General features: G+C 37.8%; 1 protein-coding gene across 5 annotated transcripts in view; it reads left to right on the forward strand.

Annotated features, from left to right (window-relative positions):
- LOC118265524 (uncharacterized) overlaps nucleotides 1-17,040 on the forward strand; it is a 63,890-nt gene extending 46,850 nt beyond the window's left edge. For 2 of the 5 annotated variants that reach the window (XM_035578441.2, XM_050705906.1), the window contains exons 2-6: nucleotides 10,818-10,946; nucleotides 11,043-11,753; nucleotides 13,246-13,344; nucleotides 13,625-14,014; nucleotides 15,417-17,040. In XM_035578441.2, the coding sequence (XP_035434334.1) occupies nucleotides 10,818-10,946; nucleotides 11,043-11,753; nucleotides 13,246-13,344; nucleotides 13,625-14,014; nucleotides 15,417-15,812 (1,725 nt within the window). In that variant the 3' untranslated portion in view covers nucleotides 15,813-17,040. Of the gene's footprint in view, nucleotides 1-10,817; nucleotides 10,947-11,033; nucleotides 11,754-13,245; nucleotides 13,345-13,624; nucleotides 14,152-15,416 lie in introns of all 5 variants that reach the window. The other 3 variants (XM_035578439.2, XM_035578442.2, XR_007707327.1) reach the window with 2 other exon arrangements.
- The last annotated feature ends 1 nt before the right edge of the window (nucleotide 17,041 follows it).

The following is a 17,041-nucleotide window of genomic DNA, read 5'->3' on the forward strand; positions in this document are numbered from 1 at the left end:
CAAAACCCAAAACTTATTATCAAGTCTAATTTGGACAATTTATTGCATGTAGATTTGCTCATATAAGGATAGTGCAGAGTGTGGAGGCCTGGATATGAGGTAAACGTGCACGTGCCGTCTGGGATATTTGAGGGGTCGAGCGCGACTCAACTTTCGGTGAGAGATCGTTGCGCGATCCCTGACGATCTACTTTAGAACGCGTCCCGCTTCTTCCTTATAACAACTTCAGACTATTAGGAATATTTAAGCTGTAAATATAGATGGTTTCAATTATGAATTGAATATTGGCAAATTGAGCTTTAAGTTTATGACTTACTACATCTAGATTATTATTACTAAAATGCAAAAATGTTGTTAATGTCAGCATGAAATTTGCCACAAACCCGAAAATACATTCGGCAGATATGACTTATGCCATTATTTTGCGTATAAAGCAAAGTGCGAAACTTGAAACTTTATCAACGGCATATTCCCAAATTTACACTTAAATTCGAAAAATTTTTTTTCGCCCTATGTGGGACACCCTAACGTGTGTGATGCTACGTGAGGGGTCGAGCGTTCAATGAGAGCCGATTACTTTAGAAATAACTTCAGACTATTAGGAATATTTAAGCTGTAAATATAGATGGTTTCGATTGAATTGAATATTGCAAAAGCTTTAAGTTTATCTTCGGTTATTATTACAAAATGTGTTGGTCAATATTTGCCCAAACTCGAAAATTTCGGCAGAATTTATGCCTATTTGCGTATAGTGCGAAACTAAACCATATTCCCTTTACAAAAAAATGTAATAATGCTAATCAGTTGTTCTAATTATAGGGTTCACAAAAGGCTGCTTGCTAATTAATTCATGTTCGAACACGATGTTTGCGTCATTATGTGAACTGAAAGGTTTATTTTGCAAACTCGACGGTTTGATATGATTGTATGTGCCAATTGCATTGTTCGGTTTATTATTGTCATTTGGTATTATTTGTAAAAACCTACACAGCGTTTGTCTTGTCAATTTTACCGATTTTTCTTATCCACTTCACTCAAATCTCGCTATTGTAACGTCATTATCAATAGTCTTAGTTTAATTACATTCGAGAAAAACTCCCGAGAAACTTTTCGGTATTCGTAATGTTGAAGTTTGTTAGCTATGGGAATGTATTCGCTTTTTTCATATGAAACTGCATTCTAGTTTACAATTGCTTTCTAATCAAGTGAGCAGCAACGATTAATCGGTCGATACAATTATTCTATTAGATCCGTCAAGGAAATGTGAACTTTAAAATTGATCCCTTAACATGCAATTGTATTTTTTCCTATGACCGCATGCACCGGTTTTGTTTCACGCATTGTGGGCGATTGGGCGGTACTCGACCACGCTTCGCTGTTCACCGGCATGCAGGTCTTTTCCGTATGCGTGCTAGTTTCAACAAAAACATATGCATGTATAATTTGATACTACGATTTGCTCTATCGTAGCGTTACAAGCATATTTAGGTATTTATTTAACATATTTGTTTAAGGCTCCATTTTGGTTCAGCCTCCCAGTTGGTATCTAAACTTCATGGTCGATATCCTTTGAAAATGATCCTGTTGACTGTCACCGAGACGAACTTTACCTATTACGAATTATTATAAAAGTCTTTCAACCGAAACGTGTCACTAAATACATATTATTTACACCTCAAGGGATATGTTTTTGAAGGTATTTTCTGAACAAAAAAGTTTTAATTAATGTTTGTAACAAAATATTTATTAACGAAAGGTATTTCGCACTTATTTGTACGATTATGATCGCATGCTGTGTGTACAGTTACAAAAGTGTCTATAATTAAAAATTGCCGGCGGAAAGCTTGCTTTCAAAGTCAAAGGTGTGACTAATGTGCCTTATATGCAAAATATGAACTTGAAGTATTTCGTTGATTCGCGTGCCACATTCATGGATTTTAATTTTAACTTAGATCTATGACTTGAAATTCTTCAGTTTTGAGTTTTTATCTTAAATGTTAAGTACCGTATCTCAAGGATTTTAAACAGTTACTAAGAACTGTAGCAAGATTATAACAAGTTAATAAACTAATTTTAGCAAACTCTTTGAAAGGAATCAGAAACGTGAAATTGCCCTAGGTATGCTAGTTATAATTTAATGAGATAAGTACGCTTTTCTTTCTCCGCTAAGCATAACAGTTACTTCACCTTTAAACATTTATTTCGAATTAGCGTCGCCGTCTTACAAAAATTACCTAGTCTGTAATCTTCTTTCATTTTTTGCTCTCCCATTATCTCTATCTATTTTTGAGCTCATTAGCCGTCTCGACAAAAAGTTGATGAGAACCATGTACTAAGTATCGATAGTGAAATCGCTTGCATCGAATCTCGAGGTCCAATAATATCGAAAATTAACCCTAAAATGGAGCGGACAAGCCGGAGAGTGAAAGCATGCAACGGTTGATTGAATCACGTTGCTCCTTACTTGTTTTATTTTGTTTATTGGCAAGTGTCAACAGTTTGCCAACGCCAACTTTAGTTACGGCTGCTATCGTCAATTTTACTCGGATATTTTGTATCAAGTTTCAAATGGGTTTTTGTAAAATCTTTTGACACGCACAAAACGAAGTGCGCAAGATTAATATGAAAGTGCGAAGTGATTTGAAAATTGGAAATGGTTGGAGATTTATTTTTTCTTCCAAACACTTAAAGTTATTGGTGTCCAGTTCTTCGTTGGTCTCATGGTTTTAAAACCTTTTAAGCTAACCGCTGGTTTATAACACTACGTAATATGAAAACTGAAAATCATATTGAGAGAGTGCTATTAATTAATTAATTAATTAATTATATTTTCTACTCTGCGATGCAACCATATGTGACATATTACCAAAAGCGAGAGGGTTATTTTAAAAGGGGTTTATGATCTAAATATGTATAAATAATTCATGGTTATTCAATGGAATTAAACCGACGTCCCATATGTTACTCGGACCGTGGATTAGGTAAAGCGAAGTAATGAATAACAATAACATTGTATTATTACTTGAATCCGCATTGGTGTTGCCAAATGTTTTCGTAAAGTTGCTAACTTCACAATAATTTATTTGTTTGTTCATTTCGGACATTTTTCGGCCATTAATCATCAATTACTTTCTGCAACTTGGATACTCGCCTTTATTTTCTTTCATAAATATCATTAACTTTAAGTATACAATTGTTCTTTCACACAATAGCTTTACTTATTAAATTATAATTACTTTGACTGTTTCATTACTTTATTGTCATACAACATGAACTATGACGTCATCGTCGGTAAAGTACAGCCTGTTTTTATTTTATTAAAAGCAATTTAATGAAAATTATGTATATTGTCCTTTTCAACAGAAAAACAAATGTGGTATTTTGCTATGATAATTCTGCTTTGCATATTGAAATTTTCTGAATGGCAATCTGCCTCAGTCACTTTAGTATTCCATTTTTTTTTGTTCGCCCTCTGGGAGTGGCGTGTTAGGCAAGTTTTAACAATTTATTTTTTTCTCAGCGTTGGTAGGTACAACTGTACAACTCCATAATTTTTTGTATATCTTTTGCCCGCGTACTTGCTTATCATACGTTTGTCCTGTTTTTTGCACTTACCATTTGATGACTTACGCTTATTATTAGTCGCGTGTTGTAGCATAATTCATGTACACACGACACGCAAAATATGGCATTGCAAATGATAGCTTGTGCCTTATAATAACAAGTGTTTTTATCGAATGACTCAGCTCTATTTCTCCCGCAAGTGTCTCGATTATTCCAAACTAACTCGTCTTAATTTGTGTATTGTTTTGTTACTAACAAATACAATCTGTTTACAAAGTCGCTACTGAGTTCCTTCAATAAAACGTCTTTGTTGTATTCTAAAGGACTTTTGTGGCTTCGTGTGGTAAATACAAACAAGAGAAACAACGGTAACAGAACAATTTATTGTTTTGCGGATAATGAGAGCTCTTGTAAATTTTTGTTCAGAAAAGGTACAATTCATTGTTGTAAATGAAATATCGTTCGACGTGAACGCAAAATTTAGGCGGAGCACGTACATTTGCATACGTATGGAGGTAGGTACGCGTGCACAAATGCGGCTTACATTCTCTTCTCGAAATAGGACAATAGATTCACGAGTGTGCACGGTCGCATTTTTTGCGAATCTCTCAATTCTAAATTCTATTTATCGGTTGAACGGTTTGATCGGTCAGTTTCTGTTTTGACTAATGTTACACTGACTGAAATGTCATTACGAAAGTGTCATCATTGCAAATATTATGTCACATCACAGTTGAAATGTTACCATCATCAGTGTTTGCAGTCTCTTGCAACAAAAGTTCGCAATTTCTAGACAAAGTGGGTTTTGCAAACTGTCTGTTAGTTCTACTTCAACATTGTTTCCAATGTTTTCTCAGGTGCAAAATACATGTCACCGCTCCATCGCCGACCAACTTTTTCTTACTTGTATACAGAGTTTGTTTTGTATTATCATCCAAATGTTGACTCCTTTCTGAGTCACTGCGACTCGCTATTATACCATCCATAGAAGGCTTTCTTCAATAAACTTGGCAACATGAATAGATTTCTTTTAATGTGACCTAAATACTTTCATTGTTTTACTGCCATTGAAATGGTCTGAATACAGATTACTTATTTAATATTTTAATTATGATGGATTAAATATGTTTTTGCGACCATACGGTTTAACAATACCCTACGGAAATATCACTCTTTACTATCATGCTGTGCCAACGTGCTTCAAGCACGGTATGGACACAATTGTTATGGAATCTCCTGTAAAACAATTCATATAGGAATGAATGAATTTCCGTGTTTATAATATTACCAATTCATTACGATTATGACCTGAGCCATTGCATACGTCATCATGTTTAGAACTATTGTAGCAGTATTGTCTCTAGTGCAACGCTAAATCAAACGATTAGCACATTGCTTCATTCCGTTTTGAAATTTTATACTACCTACTGTTTTGATTAAGTAAAAATTAATCGGTAGAATGTTGTAAACTTGATGTAAATTTTACCTTGCCAAAAATTGCTGATGGTTTCTTGCACCAATATTGCCTTAATAATGGAATTTGAACATGAAAGTGACGTAAATTCATATTTGAAACATTCTTGAATTCAGCAAAAAAATAATAAATAACTACATGACGTAGGATAACAATGAGTTTCCTGTAACAAGTTCATCGTTTAAGTATTTTATTTATGTCGAACGTTGAACAAAACACGTAGGCTACATTGAATAATTACATGTAGGTACCTATTATAGACGTCTGAATATTCAGTAAAAACGTGGGACCATTAATGTTCCTAATATCTTCTATGTAATGACACATGTTCTAGATATGTCTTTGCGTATTACGTAAACTACGTACATACTGTATCTATAGGAAATCTTAATTCACATGAGACCATCGTTATAGAAAAAGATAATATACCAAGAAGAGGAATAACCCTAATGTATAAAAATAACCATAATTTTTATACGGCTTTGATGCTATTCAAAGCCGCAAGGCTTTGAATAGCATTATGGCAGAATCCTTTAGATTGAAATGATCGTTGACAATCGACTGTTCGCTGATTGTTAATCCGTCACGTAGTTACATAAGATGTATTTAATACATAGAGAAAGGCATAACGTAAACCTAATAATAATCTAAGTTATTTCTACTACGCTATTATTTGAAATCTCGTAAACATAAAATGGAATTCTATGTCCCAAGAGAATTTCGCATGATGACAACCAACTCTTCGTCTTAGAGCTGCCATGTTGTCCTCGGGGATGCTAAGATTTTGCAGTTGAGTCTTATCAGGCAGATAGAACGTGCTTTGTTCCTTATGATATTATCAGAGTACTAGAAACAACTCACTGGTGTAAGGAAGAGATGAAATGATCTCATTCCAAGACCACCCACATGCAGAATAAAGGCGATGCACATATGAAATGTATGAAAGGTACGAACGCTAATTCATCTGTGTTTATTACCTATCAACTCGGTTATAAACAACGCACTGTCTTCAAAACAAACGGGGCGTGCGTTAATGAAATTAGAACTTAAAATTCCACTGCACGTAGATTGCCCAAATGTACCGTTAGAGTTAATCTTTCTAATTAAGCACCTCTAAATTTCATACACCGTAAGGTCTAAAATGCAGTGTAGTTTAATGTGCATTCTTATAAACTCACACACAATCACAATAACCTTACTCTAACAGGTCTTAAGTCATCTTGTCTGTATTTTAGTTTTCACAGGCTTTCTACGGCTAGAGGTACATTCATTTTGCGGTTTGTTAAATTTCATTGGAAACTTACGAATTATGTTTCGCTTGATTGAGTTATTGTTTAGCAGTTTTCGCTTGTGATAGGTACTTATGTGAAGTGAAAATACTAAAATACTATTCTTGCACTGATATGGAAAAGTAATCGATCATGTAAAAACGTAATCGATTCGATAGTAAGATCGTGCTTATTTCATCGATTCGATTCTCGTTTACATCACACTTGCGTTAGCGTAGTCTTTGTCGCTACGATCGTGCAACAGCATACAAACAAATGCGATTTGTCACGTATCAAGCAAGTATCTACTCATATTTTGTACTTGGTTTTTGTCATTGAAATTACTTGCCTCTCATTGTTGAAGGCCGACCGCCATCCTCTGCATATAATATTACACACTTACCTAATCAGTTCTCATAATTAAGAATGTTAGAGTGATTCTTAACAAAACCTATTATCAAAACGTTCTCCATTTAAAGTTGTATGACATAAAAACGCAGGAAATGCCTCTCATTAAACGATTGCCTAATGAACCGACCGGAACTCTTATAATAATTTTCCGCCTCATTGTTCAGAGCACCATCCTTGTCCCTATTCACAGACTAACATTATTCGTAATTTGTACGTAAATCATTTTGTATTATACAAATCTTTGTGACAGATGTCAAATCCTTAAGTATTGTCATTGTCAAAGTATAAACATATAAATGAGCTTTTTTTCGTAATTGGTTTTATCTAAATACCTTCTTATATTTTAATGCCATGGAGATTTGCTCGTCACGTTCAACCGGGCACACACATGTAGTAATATGTGGTTATAATAAAAATGATAACAAAAAATAAGTACTTAACTGAGAATGAGTGTAACGGTAAGATAATGTCGGTTGTTATTCATCCCATTGCATGCAAAGAGCCAATCGAAACGAATTCATCTCGTTAACGTGTCGACGTTGATGGTGGTGTATCACGTTTAGTGATTCAGACCTCCACTGATATTGATTAAATGGGACACCTGATCGTGTTTATATTCACAGTACCTTCTACAGAATGTCAGCGATAGCCTGTCTTTCATTACTTAAGTCAAAGCAAGGTACAATAGGTGATTCTATTTTATGTTGCTATGGTAGCTACGTATTTTCCTTATTTTCACCTTGGTTGTGTGAATTGTTAACTAGTAGTTTACTGTTTTTTAATTACTATATTAAGTACGTCCGTCTTACAGAATTATGGAAGACGATGAGAATGTTTACCTTCCATTTTGAAGCGGTTTAAAAATCTCCCACTCGAAAAAAATATGAAATTTAAATATTTTTTATAGTTTCATTAGTTTGAAGTACTGTAGCCTCAGTATACGAGCTCAATACTTCTTATTTATAACTTAAAATGGACATTGAGTTTATGTAAATAAAAACTTTGGACATGATTCATAGCGCAACAAAATAAAAAATGGTCAGTACTTTACCACAATAACATGTACTTACGATTTGATGAAAATCATCGTTGTCCTTACATCAAAGTCTACCGGGGTGTTATTATCTGTTTTGACTCTCTACAGTAAGCTACACCATGTAACAAAAGTATGGTGTTTTTAACAATAGGACCGAGATTTGGATGTTGCAAGTGGATCTGTCCAGTTATTTATTCCACATGCCATGCTTCATTGGACTTAAATGTTATGTTATTGAAGATGGAGAAATCGCCAGTGCTATCGTGATTGTATAAACATTTAGTCATCTAACGGATCCTACAGTGTGCAATCCAAATACTCATCATTACTCGCATTTATGAAAGTGTCATTATGTTATGTGCACGCGTCCATAATTTGCATGTTGTTACGTCTCGCCGGGTGAAAATAAACAATCGAAAGATCCGGTACCCACATCTAATCACGACAAGCGGCTTAATGTCATAACACATTAGTGAATTGCCATTATAATCACACAGCTGGTGTGGATGTAGACACGGCCTTGTTCTGACGCAATTGTAAAGAAAGTGAAACCAAGAAACCGCCAAAATGGTCTGTCATTGAATGAAGTCCGTCGATTGTTGCACTCGTTTGTCAATAGACAGGCCGGCCGGCCATTACCGCCAATAACAGGCTTTCTCGCCAACGTACCGTACCTGCCACAGGCCTTACTACCATAATACCATTGCAGATATAATTACTTGCGTTCGTTAATTGACTTGGAAATTAAATTACCTGCCTATACAATACTGTAAATAATACATTAAGCGGAAACGATTTAAACAATCCTGCGAACTTTCCTTTTCTAGAGTTTAATAAACACAATAATGCAATTCACTGTGAATGCAAAGAGATTGGGTCGTTGTTTTCCAAATTTGGTGTCTGACACTTGAGTATTGTTAAGAGTTAGCCCCGAGCGCACACCACATTTTGTAGACGATATTATTATACTTTGTAGTTTTTCAGAGACACAATATACTTTTTTAGCATTGGTAGCGCTGGTATTGTTGTTTTTTGTTAGTGTGACACTGATATAAAATATAAGTATATCAGTAGTGTCGCGATCACATCGACTGTCAGTGTTGACTCTATTTACTACATTAACCACAAAAAGTAACAATTTCAAGCATAATTTAAACGCCCGGTTATACCAACAAACTAACCATTCTCGTATTTTCCAAGATGACTCAAAAAATATTGATATCAACTGCTAGTGACTCACGATGTCTTCCCGTTTGCTCTGACTACCGTCTACCGTATACGGAGGATCACATTTGCGTCATTCAGATAACTACAATGACTAAAACTGGTCTCAAACTAACCTTTAAACATAAAAACCCAGTTGTCGGTTTACGTTACAACTTCATATCAAAGGTAGGACATCCAAAAAAGGTGGCCAGTCTGTCTACCGAATCTACTTCATGTTTTATCTGTACAATGATAAAATACAATCCTTTTGCACCTCGATAACATTGGTATGTCACAATCGCAATGTACCTACTTGGGTAATGTTGAAATTGAACATAGCTACATTGCCGCACTATCAGCACTCTGAAAATGACATCGACATTCCCTCTGGTATGTCGCTAAAGTACTCTTATCACTGATAAAGTTATTGGCGAAATTGAAACTAGTGAAGAAACATAGGTACAATTATTTTGGCGACTATGTTTATTATGTAGTCAACTGACAGGTTCATTTTGTCCAACAACATTAGTCATTGATTAGTTAAAGATATAACTTGTTTACTTTCTTTTTTTATCTATGCAGAAAGTTATTTATTTATTTTCACTTAATCAAGTGCTTATCAATTATTAGGTAATTAATAAACATGTGTTCGCGTGGATTTAGGACTAGATTGAAGTTACGTAATCAGTAGGTTTGGTACTAGTTTGTATTACCATACTAAACAAGTATTGTAGTTTCGATGAGCTTCGTAACTCTAATTAAAGTCATGTTTAATTATGTAAATTAAAACGGGATTTCATTGTTCAGTTCTAGTTTAATAAACGCAACATTAACTTTCTCAAAGATTTGTATTTGTAAACTGCAGGTATCTACTGAAAGTATATAAAGTATAAATAAGCGTAATGTTTATCTAAAAATAGTTTACTTATTTAACGAAGATTTTCTCGCCTTACTATGTAGTTTAAGGTTCTATTGACTTTTGACCATTAGAATAGTTCCTAGCATCAAGTCATAAGTCAGACAACTCATGCCAGCCAAGCTGATTGGACAAACATGGCCTAACGCTTCACTAGCGCCATCATCTGAGCGCAGAATTAAAAATCTTCATTGTTTAAGCATAATCAACTCTTCGTAGCTCAATCGTGAGCTTAATGAGACCGAAATGTCCATTTCCAATTATGTACAGTACTTCAAAATGTCAATCTCTGCCCATAACGGATAGTAATTTGTGTAACAAGTTTACGAAACATCGGATGACTAAATATTATCTAGGACTTGTAGCAGACATTGATGGGAACTAATTGTATTTGAGTTTCTAGTACACAATCTACATAATTTACCCCTATTCCGTATTTATTAAAAAAAAGCTATTCTGAATTAAAAATCTGATAATAAAGTACTTACCAAAACTGTCAAGACAAGACTTTCTGGACGGGATACAATAGGTACCTACCTACTACTATACTACCAAATTTAATGTAGGATCCTACTTTAATGCCATTGGGTTGGAAGTACCTAAGACAATTCAAAGTTTAGCAATAGTTTTTGTAATGCAATAGCACACAATGGTCGCGAAGGAAGAGAGTCGTGGATTGTGTGGACGTTGTGTCCGGGGCGCGCTCGGCCGTGACGCAATTTTACGCTGGGGCGCACGGCGACATTACTCTTGTGTTCCTTTAAAAAAACCTCATGCCCACTAATGACAACGTGATTTACTAAATTGCTACAGTATTGTGGTGTGCAATCCTCGATGTAAATTCATAATGATGTATTTTCATAAGTTTTAAAAATATTTATTGTTAGATATCCTTTTCTACTTCATAGAGCTAGAATTAAAGATTATTGTAAATGTTTCCAGACGGGCGGTGCAGACAGCGCCAGCGGCGGGTCAGGTGGCTCGGGCATGGAGTGTCTCCAACTACGCTCACCACCCGGACCATTTCATTACCTCATCTCGGAGCAGGCTAAGTCCCTCGTCGCTCTACAGGTTAGTTGTACCACAATAGGATGAATTTACTTACTTGTTTAACCGAATGAATGGATATTATCATTAATTATATTTCCTATTGTTTAGGAACTCCAGAATGAAGTCGGAGCTTTACTTGAGTTTCGCGACCTCGTCATCGAGACATTCCCTAACCTACGCTCCAAGATGGCGCCGTCCACGCCTGCGAGCGGTACACGTCGCGACTGGGAGCCCGGGGTGCGCGTGCGTCGTAAACTTGCGGCAGGCGCAGGAGACGCTACGCGGGCCAAACCACAACCCTCCGTGCAGGATTCCGGCTTCAGCACAGAGACTTCTTGCGGCAAAGACGCACATTCCTCATCGGCATCAGCTTCTGCGTCAGCCACACGTTCAAGACCCATTGAAGATGAACTCTGGGCTTTACTCGATGTCATCCAGAGAAAGGGAGTACGGTTACGCGACGAAGCTGAACAGTTGCGCGGCGAGCTCGACGACCGGCACCCAGCGGACACCGTGGAGGAGTCGTTCACGCGAGCACTCAATGACACGGCGTGCGCCGACTGCGCCGACACCGGGCGGCTGCGCGCCGAGCGGGACGCGCTGCTGCTCCGCGCGGCGCAGCTGGAGGCGGCGGCGGCGGCGGCCGCCGTCACCCCGCCCGCGCCCGCGCCCAGCACGCCGCTCGGCCGCCTCGACACAGCACTGGAAACACCCTCGCGCCCACCGCGCGTCGCTACGCCTGACTCCAAGAAGTTCGCGGCGATTCTCCTCGAGAGCAATCCTGTCGAACTTCAGAGGCAGCTACTCACTTCCACCGTTCAAAATCAGGTACCTAACAAAATAAATTGTAATCTAAATCTTATTAGAAAACATAGAAGTGGATGTGAACTCTACATGCTTCGGATAACAACCACGAGAACCGTATTTAAAAAGGATACGTTTCTAATTTCCATTTCTATCTATTTGATTCAAACCCACCTTGACCCTCTTGTCTCTAATCATCAATCGTATTGTTTAGTGTGCCGAATTGAAGTTCTCAGACTTGCATGGATATTGCGGTAAGGTGTCAATTTTAGGAAGTTTCTTATGGGTCATTAGAAATCTGTGTTGCATTAACGAAATAAAAAAATATAAAAAAGCAGTTAAGGCTGTTAATTGCAGAACGAGTGAGGTAACGAAGTACGTGCTAGTCGTTCTTCTGTCGTTGCACTAACGAGCTGCTTGATGCTCTGACGTAATCTCAGAGATTTCGGCAGTAGGTATTACGCAGATCAGTGGAGGTAATGGAGTGTGTCCGCGACCATGCAGACGACCATTCCTCCACAATCCTATTTATCTAAGTTATTTGTGTCGTGGACATGTGTTTTAGTTCTCATTTCCTTACATACTTATTATCATTGCAATATATTATCGCTATTACCATTGCGCTTTTTTGTTTCTATCACGTGCAAGGCCTATCGCAAAGTACCTCAAGACAATACCATAGCTTTAGCACTTAGCACGCATGTGTCATAAATCCTTGGCCTAAAATAATAGATAGCAATGAACCAGTGCGGTGACTAGTGCGTTTCCGTCTTACGACTTGCTATTTCTTCATATCGTAGGTATCATGATTATTTTAATATCACCTTCAACAAAAGGAAATCATCATTTTGCTTATAGGTAGTACATATAAACTATGTATGTAATTATTTTAAATTAGTTACGCTGAAGGCTAATCTACTCGTAGTTGCTTAATGTGCATAAATATGTATTTATTTTACTACCATAGTAACTACACTAATGAAAATGTATAAATTTAGTAAAATGATAAAATATTCTTACTATAGAGTATTTGAATGAAAAACTTCTGTCCTTAACGCAATAACTACTCACTCAGACGGAAGTATCTAAGCATAAAAAACAAGGAACTTAGCGGTGCGTTCAGTTTAAACAGTAAACACCAACCGCATCATATTGTAAAGTATGATTCAATCTATAGCAATTTAGGAATTGGATTAATTTTAATGTAAAGCGAAAACACATCAAACCAAGATACATTTTAGTTAAAATTAATAAAATAATCCATTGTAAATATTGCGTACATACACGTAGTCTTAATATTTAGCCATCATTCCAATGTTCATCTAAATTTTATTTCCTTTAACTAGGTCTTGGTATCACATTTTAGTCCAAGTTCGATTTGTTTTGTTTATACACATTTAAATAAAATTTAATTTGTTGTTTTTTGTTTGCTAACTATTATTAACCCTATGTTGCAACTACTGAGTACTGATGTGTTTTTATACAATACTTATTTGTGTTGTTGTGTGATTTCCAGGTATTGAGCGAACGCCTGAGACGCGCGGCCGCGCAGCGCACGGTGCTGTTAGAAAGACTGGAGCGAGCTCGAGACTTCAACGAAGACCTCAAATTTAGGGTGAGTTTTATGTAACATTAAAATACTATCAAAAAATAGCAAATCATACCTATATTTCAGAGGTGAAATATGGCGGCACAATGGCATTTTGCCCACCTTGCACCGGTGGCACTGGTGGCTTCCTCGTAAATAATAAAATAATTAAAAAAATATTTTTAAATTCATTAAAGAATATGATTAGTTTGCTATGGGCCCTAAGCCCTAACAAATATACCACCGAGTTAAAATATTTGGTAATGAAACTCCGTTTGCTTAATTTAGATTGTTAATTTAATTCCAGCTGGAGGAGAAAAGTATCGAATTAGAAGGAGCGCGTGCTCGCGTCCGACAGTTGGAAGGCAAGCGGCGCAGCCCCGCGCGGTCCGCGTCGCCGGCGCGCGACCACAGCAGCATGCGGGACATGGAGCCGCTGCACATGCCGGACGACGCCGACTCCGACTGCCGCATCGCCGACACGCCGCGCCGCCGGCCCAGCCGCATCCCGCTGCACACGGCGCGCCCCACCCCGGCGCGGCCGCCGTCGGCGCACTCCGTGCGGTCGGCGCGCTCGGCGGCGTCGGCGCGGTCGGCGGGGTCGACGCTGGGCGGCGCGGGCGCGGGCGCCAACCGCAAGGAGCGCGAGCCCAAGAGCGGCGTGCCGGTGCGGCGCGCGGCGGCGCCCGACCCCAAGGTGCGCGCGCGCTCGTTCTGGAACGCGTGGTTCTTTCCGAAAGATTCCGGCTCATAGCGTGAGTGCCCGCGCGCGCCGGACTGACGTTCTCGTAGCTTGTCGAGTCGGGCCGCATCTCGCATGCCATTATGTCGATCGTAAGTTTTGTTTCCCCGTCGTTTCGTTTAGCTTCGGTTTACTTTAAAGCCGGGGCCCGCCCCGATTCTAGTTTCCTTTAATTTGACGTAGAGCGAGTCGGTCCGTAGTGTAGGCGAGCATGTGCTAACGATTGTGTGTCCTCGTCACTAACTTTAGCGACAAATCGAGTGACATCAAAATCTTTCCTTAAATACTGAAAACATACGTATTTATTACGAAGTTTAACAAACTTAGCTCAATCTCTGTATGTTGTACTCAAAGTATTTGTGGTTAGATTTTTGTGTCCCTACCCACATTTTCATCATGTTAATAAATTGACACATTTTGTTTGTAAAAGTTGTCGTACTCTGAACTAGTGAAATTCCTTTTTTTATCGTAATTTTATTACCCTTTTAATTTCATTAGATAATCACAGTTCGTTTGTGCGACACCTTTATATGGCGTGGGATTTTACATACCAACAATATCAAAATATGAATTTTAACTTATATAAAAACCATTATTAAACTTAAACATTTTCAAGTGTTATTTATTCAGTGCACATTTAACATTTTTTGTGATTACTTCTGGACATTGTTGAAGATTTTTTGTGATTACTTATGGTAAGTGCAAGATAAAAATACATTTTTTTATAATTTGTATAATTATTTTCGCCAGTACTCACTGTTTCTGACACATTACATGTTAATTTTATGTGTTCATTCTGTTATTTATGATTTTAGTATTTTTATTTGTATGTTTGTATTGACATAGTGGCATAATGGCACAAAATAATTGGCTAATCACACAAAAACTGATGCTCTCACATGGCCTTTACACTGTTGGTAATTGGTTTGGTAACTAATCGAGTGAAATGTTATGCACAGGTTGTACTCATGATAATAATATCCGGTAGTTCATGTTTGACACGGTGGAGATATTAGTTGTAGACGTCACGAAAAAATGCAGTATATATTATGTATCTTATTATTCGATTCACCAAGTCGTCAGTAGTCATTCTCACTAGTATTTTATGTATTTCACTATATTAATTTAATGCTGATTTATTTCTTACCATTTTAAAACTAAGCGATTTAAGATTTGGCTTGCACACAAGTACGTATGCATTTAGTCGGAACCGTGGAGGATGACTAGTGGCGGCTCGCGGGCACTTGGCGGACTCGGACACTCATTAAAGGTTAGATCGACAGCTCGGGCCGCAGGGGCAGCGCCGCGACGTTTAACGAGCGTCCGGTGTACGTAACAACGTTGGACATTTCGACAGAGAAACGAAGACGAGTCGGAGCGCTGGCGAGTGGCGGCGCTGGCGGCCGAGTACGTGGCGCGCGCCGACCGCCTGGCGCCGCTGTTCCCGCGCGCGCGCCCGCTGCCGGCCGGGCTGGCGCCCTACCCGGCCGGCCTGGCGCCCTACCCGCCCTACTCGCCCCACAACCTGGCCCTGGAGCTGTCGCGCTCCATCCTGTACGAGCGCGCCGACTCGGTGGACGCCAAGCTGCGCTCGCTCGTGTCGCACGTGTCCCACGTGTCGCCCGCGTCGCGCGACGACTCGTTGTGGAACGGTAAGCCGCAGCAGTACTTTGAGAGCATGAACTACGGCGAGCGCCCTCCCTCGGACGACGAGGAGCCCAAGGAGTACGACAGCGACTCCCTCGCGCCCTGAGCCCGCTCGTCCCACTCCGTGTCCTTGTAACTTCTCTATTGAGTATCATTCCACAGTCGAGGGTTCTATGATGTCTCGAGTAATCTGTGATATGTCACCGTTTTAAATGTTAACTACCATTTTTTGGATCCTATGCTCATATTACGTGGCCTCTCGTGGGAGGAATGAGATTTATTTTGCAGTTATAGAAACCTGTTTTGAATCTAATATATAAGTGTTATGCATGATATAAAATTAAGAGTTAATTTTCGGTACTATTAATATAATTTATATCTGTGGCTTTCAACTTTTATGGTATGAAGTCAAAAAGATGTTTTGATTCATGAAATGATGAATTTAAATATTTACTCACTATAACTATTATTCTTAATGGGTTGATTTTATAAGAATTTATTATCAATAATAAATTAATTCGTTCCACTTGTCATCAAAGTATTACATGAAATGATATACCTACAAAATATGGTAGCTACTTTAAAATTAAGTAACGTCATTCCTAAAACCTATAAGGACAGACTGTAATTATTTAATGTAATTGAGTGAGAGCTTGGAACGACTGTTAGAAAGGCTGTGAAACACTGAAGTGTGCTTGAAGTTGTTTCTGATGTAATCTATAAATTCAGAGGTAATAAGATGTAGTGCTTAGATAATGTGTGTTGCAGATTAAACATACTATTGTTAAATATATTCCAATCGTCCAGTGGTGTACGTCCTAATGAGACAAAGCGTGACTGCCTTTGAGTTATAAGATTACTATGTTAATTCCTTTTACTAGTATACATTTCATACGGCGGACTTAACAAATAGTAGGAGACTGATTTTGTATAAATAAAAATTAGAAATGCTTTACCTGTGTAGGGAACCTCCATATAAATGACCGTAATTTAGTATTTCTTTCTCTGTTTTAAGAATAATGTGTAAAATTGTACTATCAATTAAGCTCTTAAAGAATTATACTAATTAATAATAATATACCAATTCTATAATGTAAATGGCTGTATTTTATGTAATTAAGAATTTGTGGCTAGATTAATTATTTAAGTCGACTGTTTAATTGTACAGCATTCGATTATACTATTAGAATTTGTAAATTATTAAGCCATTACCTACCTATAATTAAGATACTCATAAATCTATCTAGTTAGCTTGAATCTAGTTGATGACTTATGTAAAGTGTACAGAGATCATATCATTATATACAGATCGTAAATAAAATTGTTCATATCAAT

The sequence above is a fragment of the Spodoptera frugiperda genome, chromosome 28 (assembly GCF_023101765.2).
Source record: "Spodoptera frugiperda isolate SF20-4 chromosome 28, AGI-APGP_CSIRO_Sfru_2.0, whole genome shotgun sequence".
NCBI classification, from domain to species: domain Eukaryota; kingdom Metazoa; phylum Arthropoda; class Insecta; order Lepidoptera; family Noctuidae; genus Spodoptera; species Spodoptera frugiperda.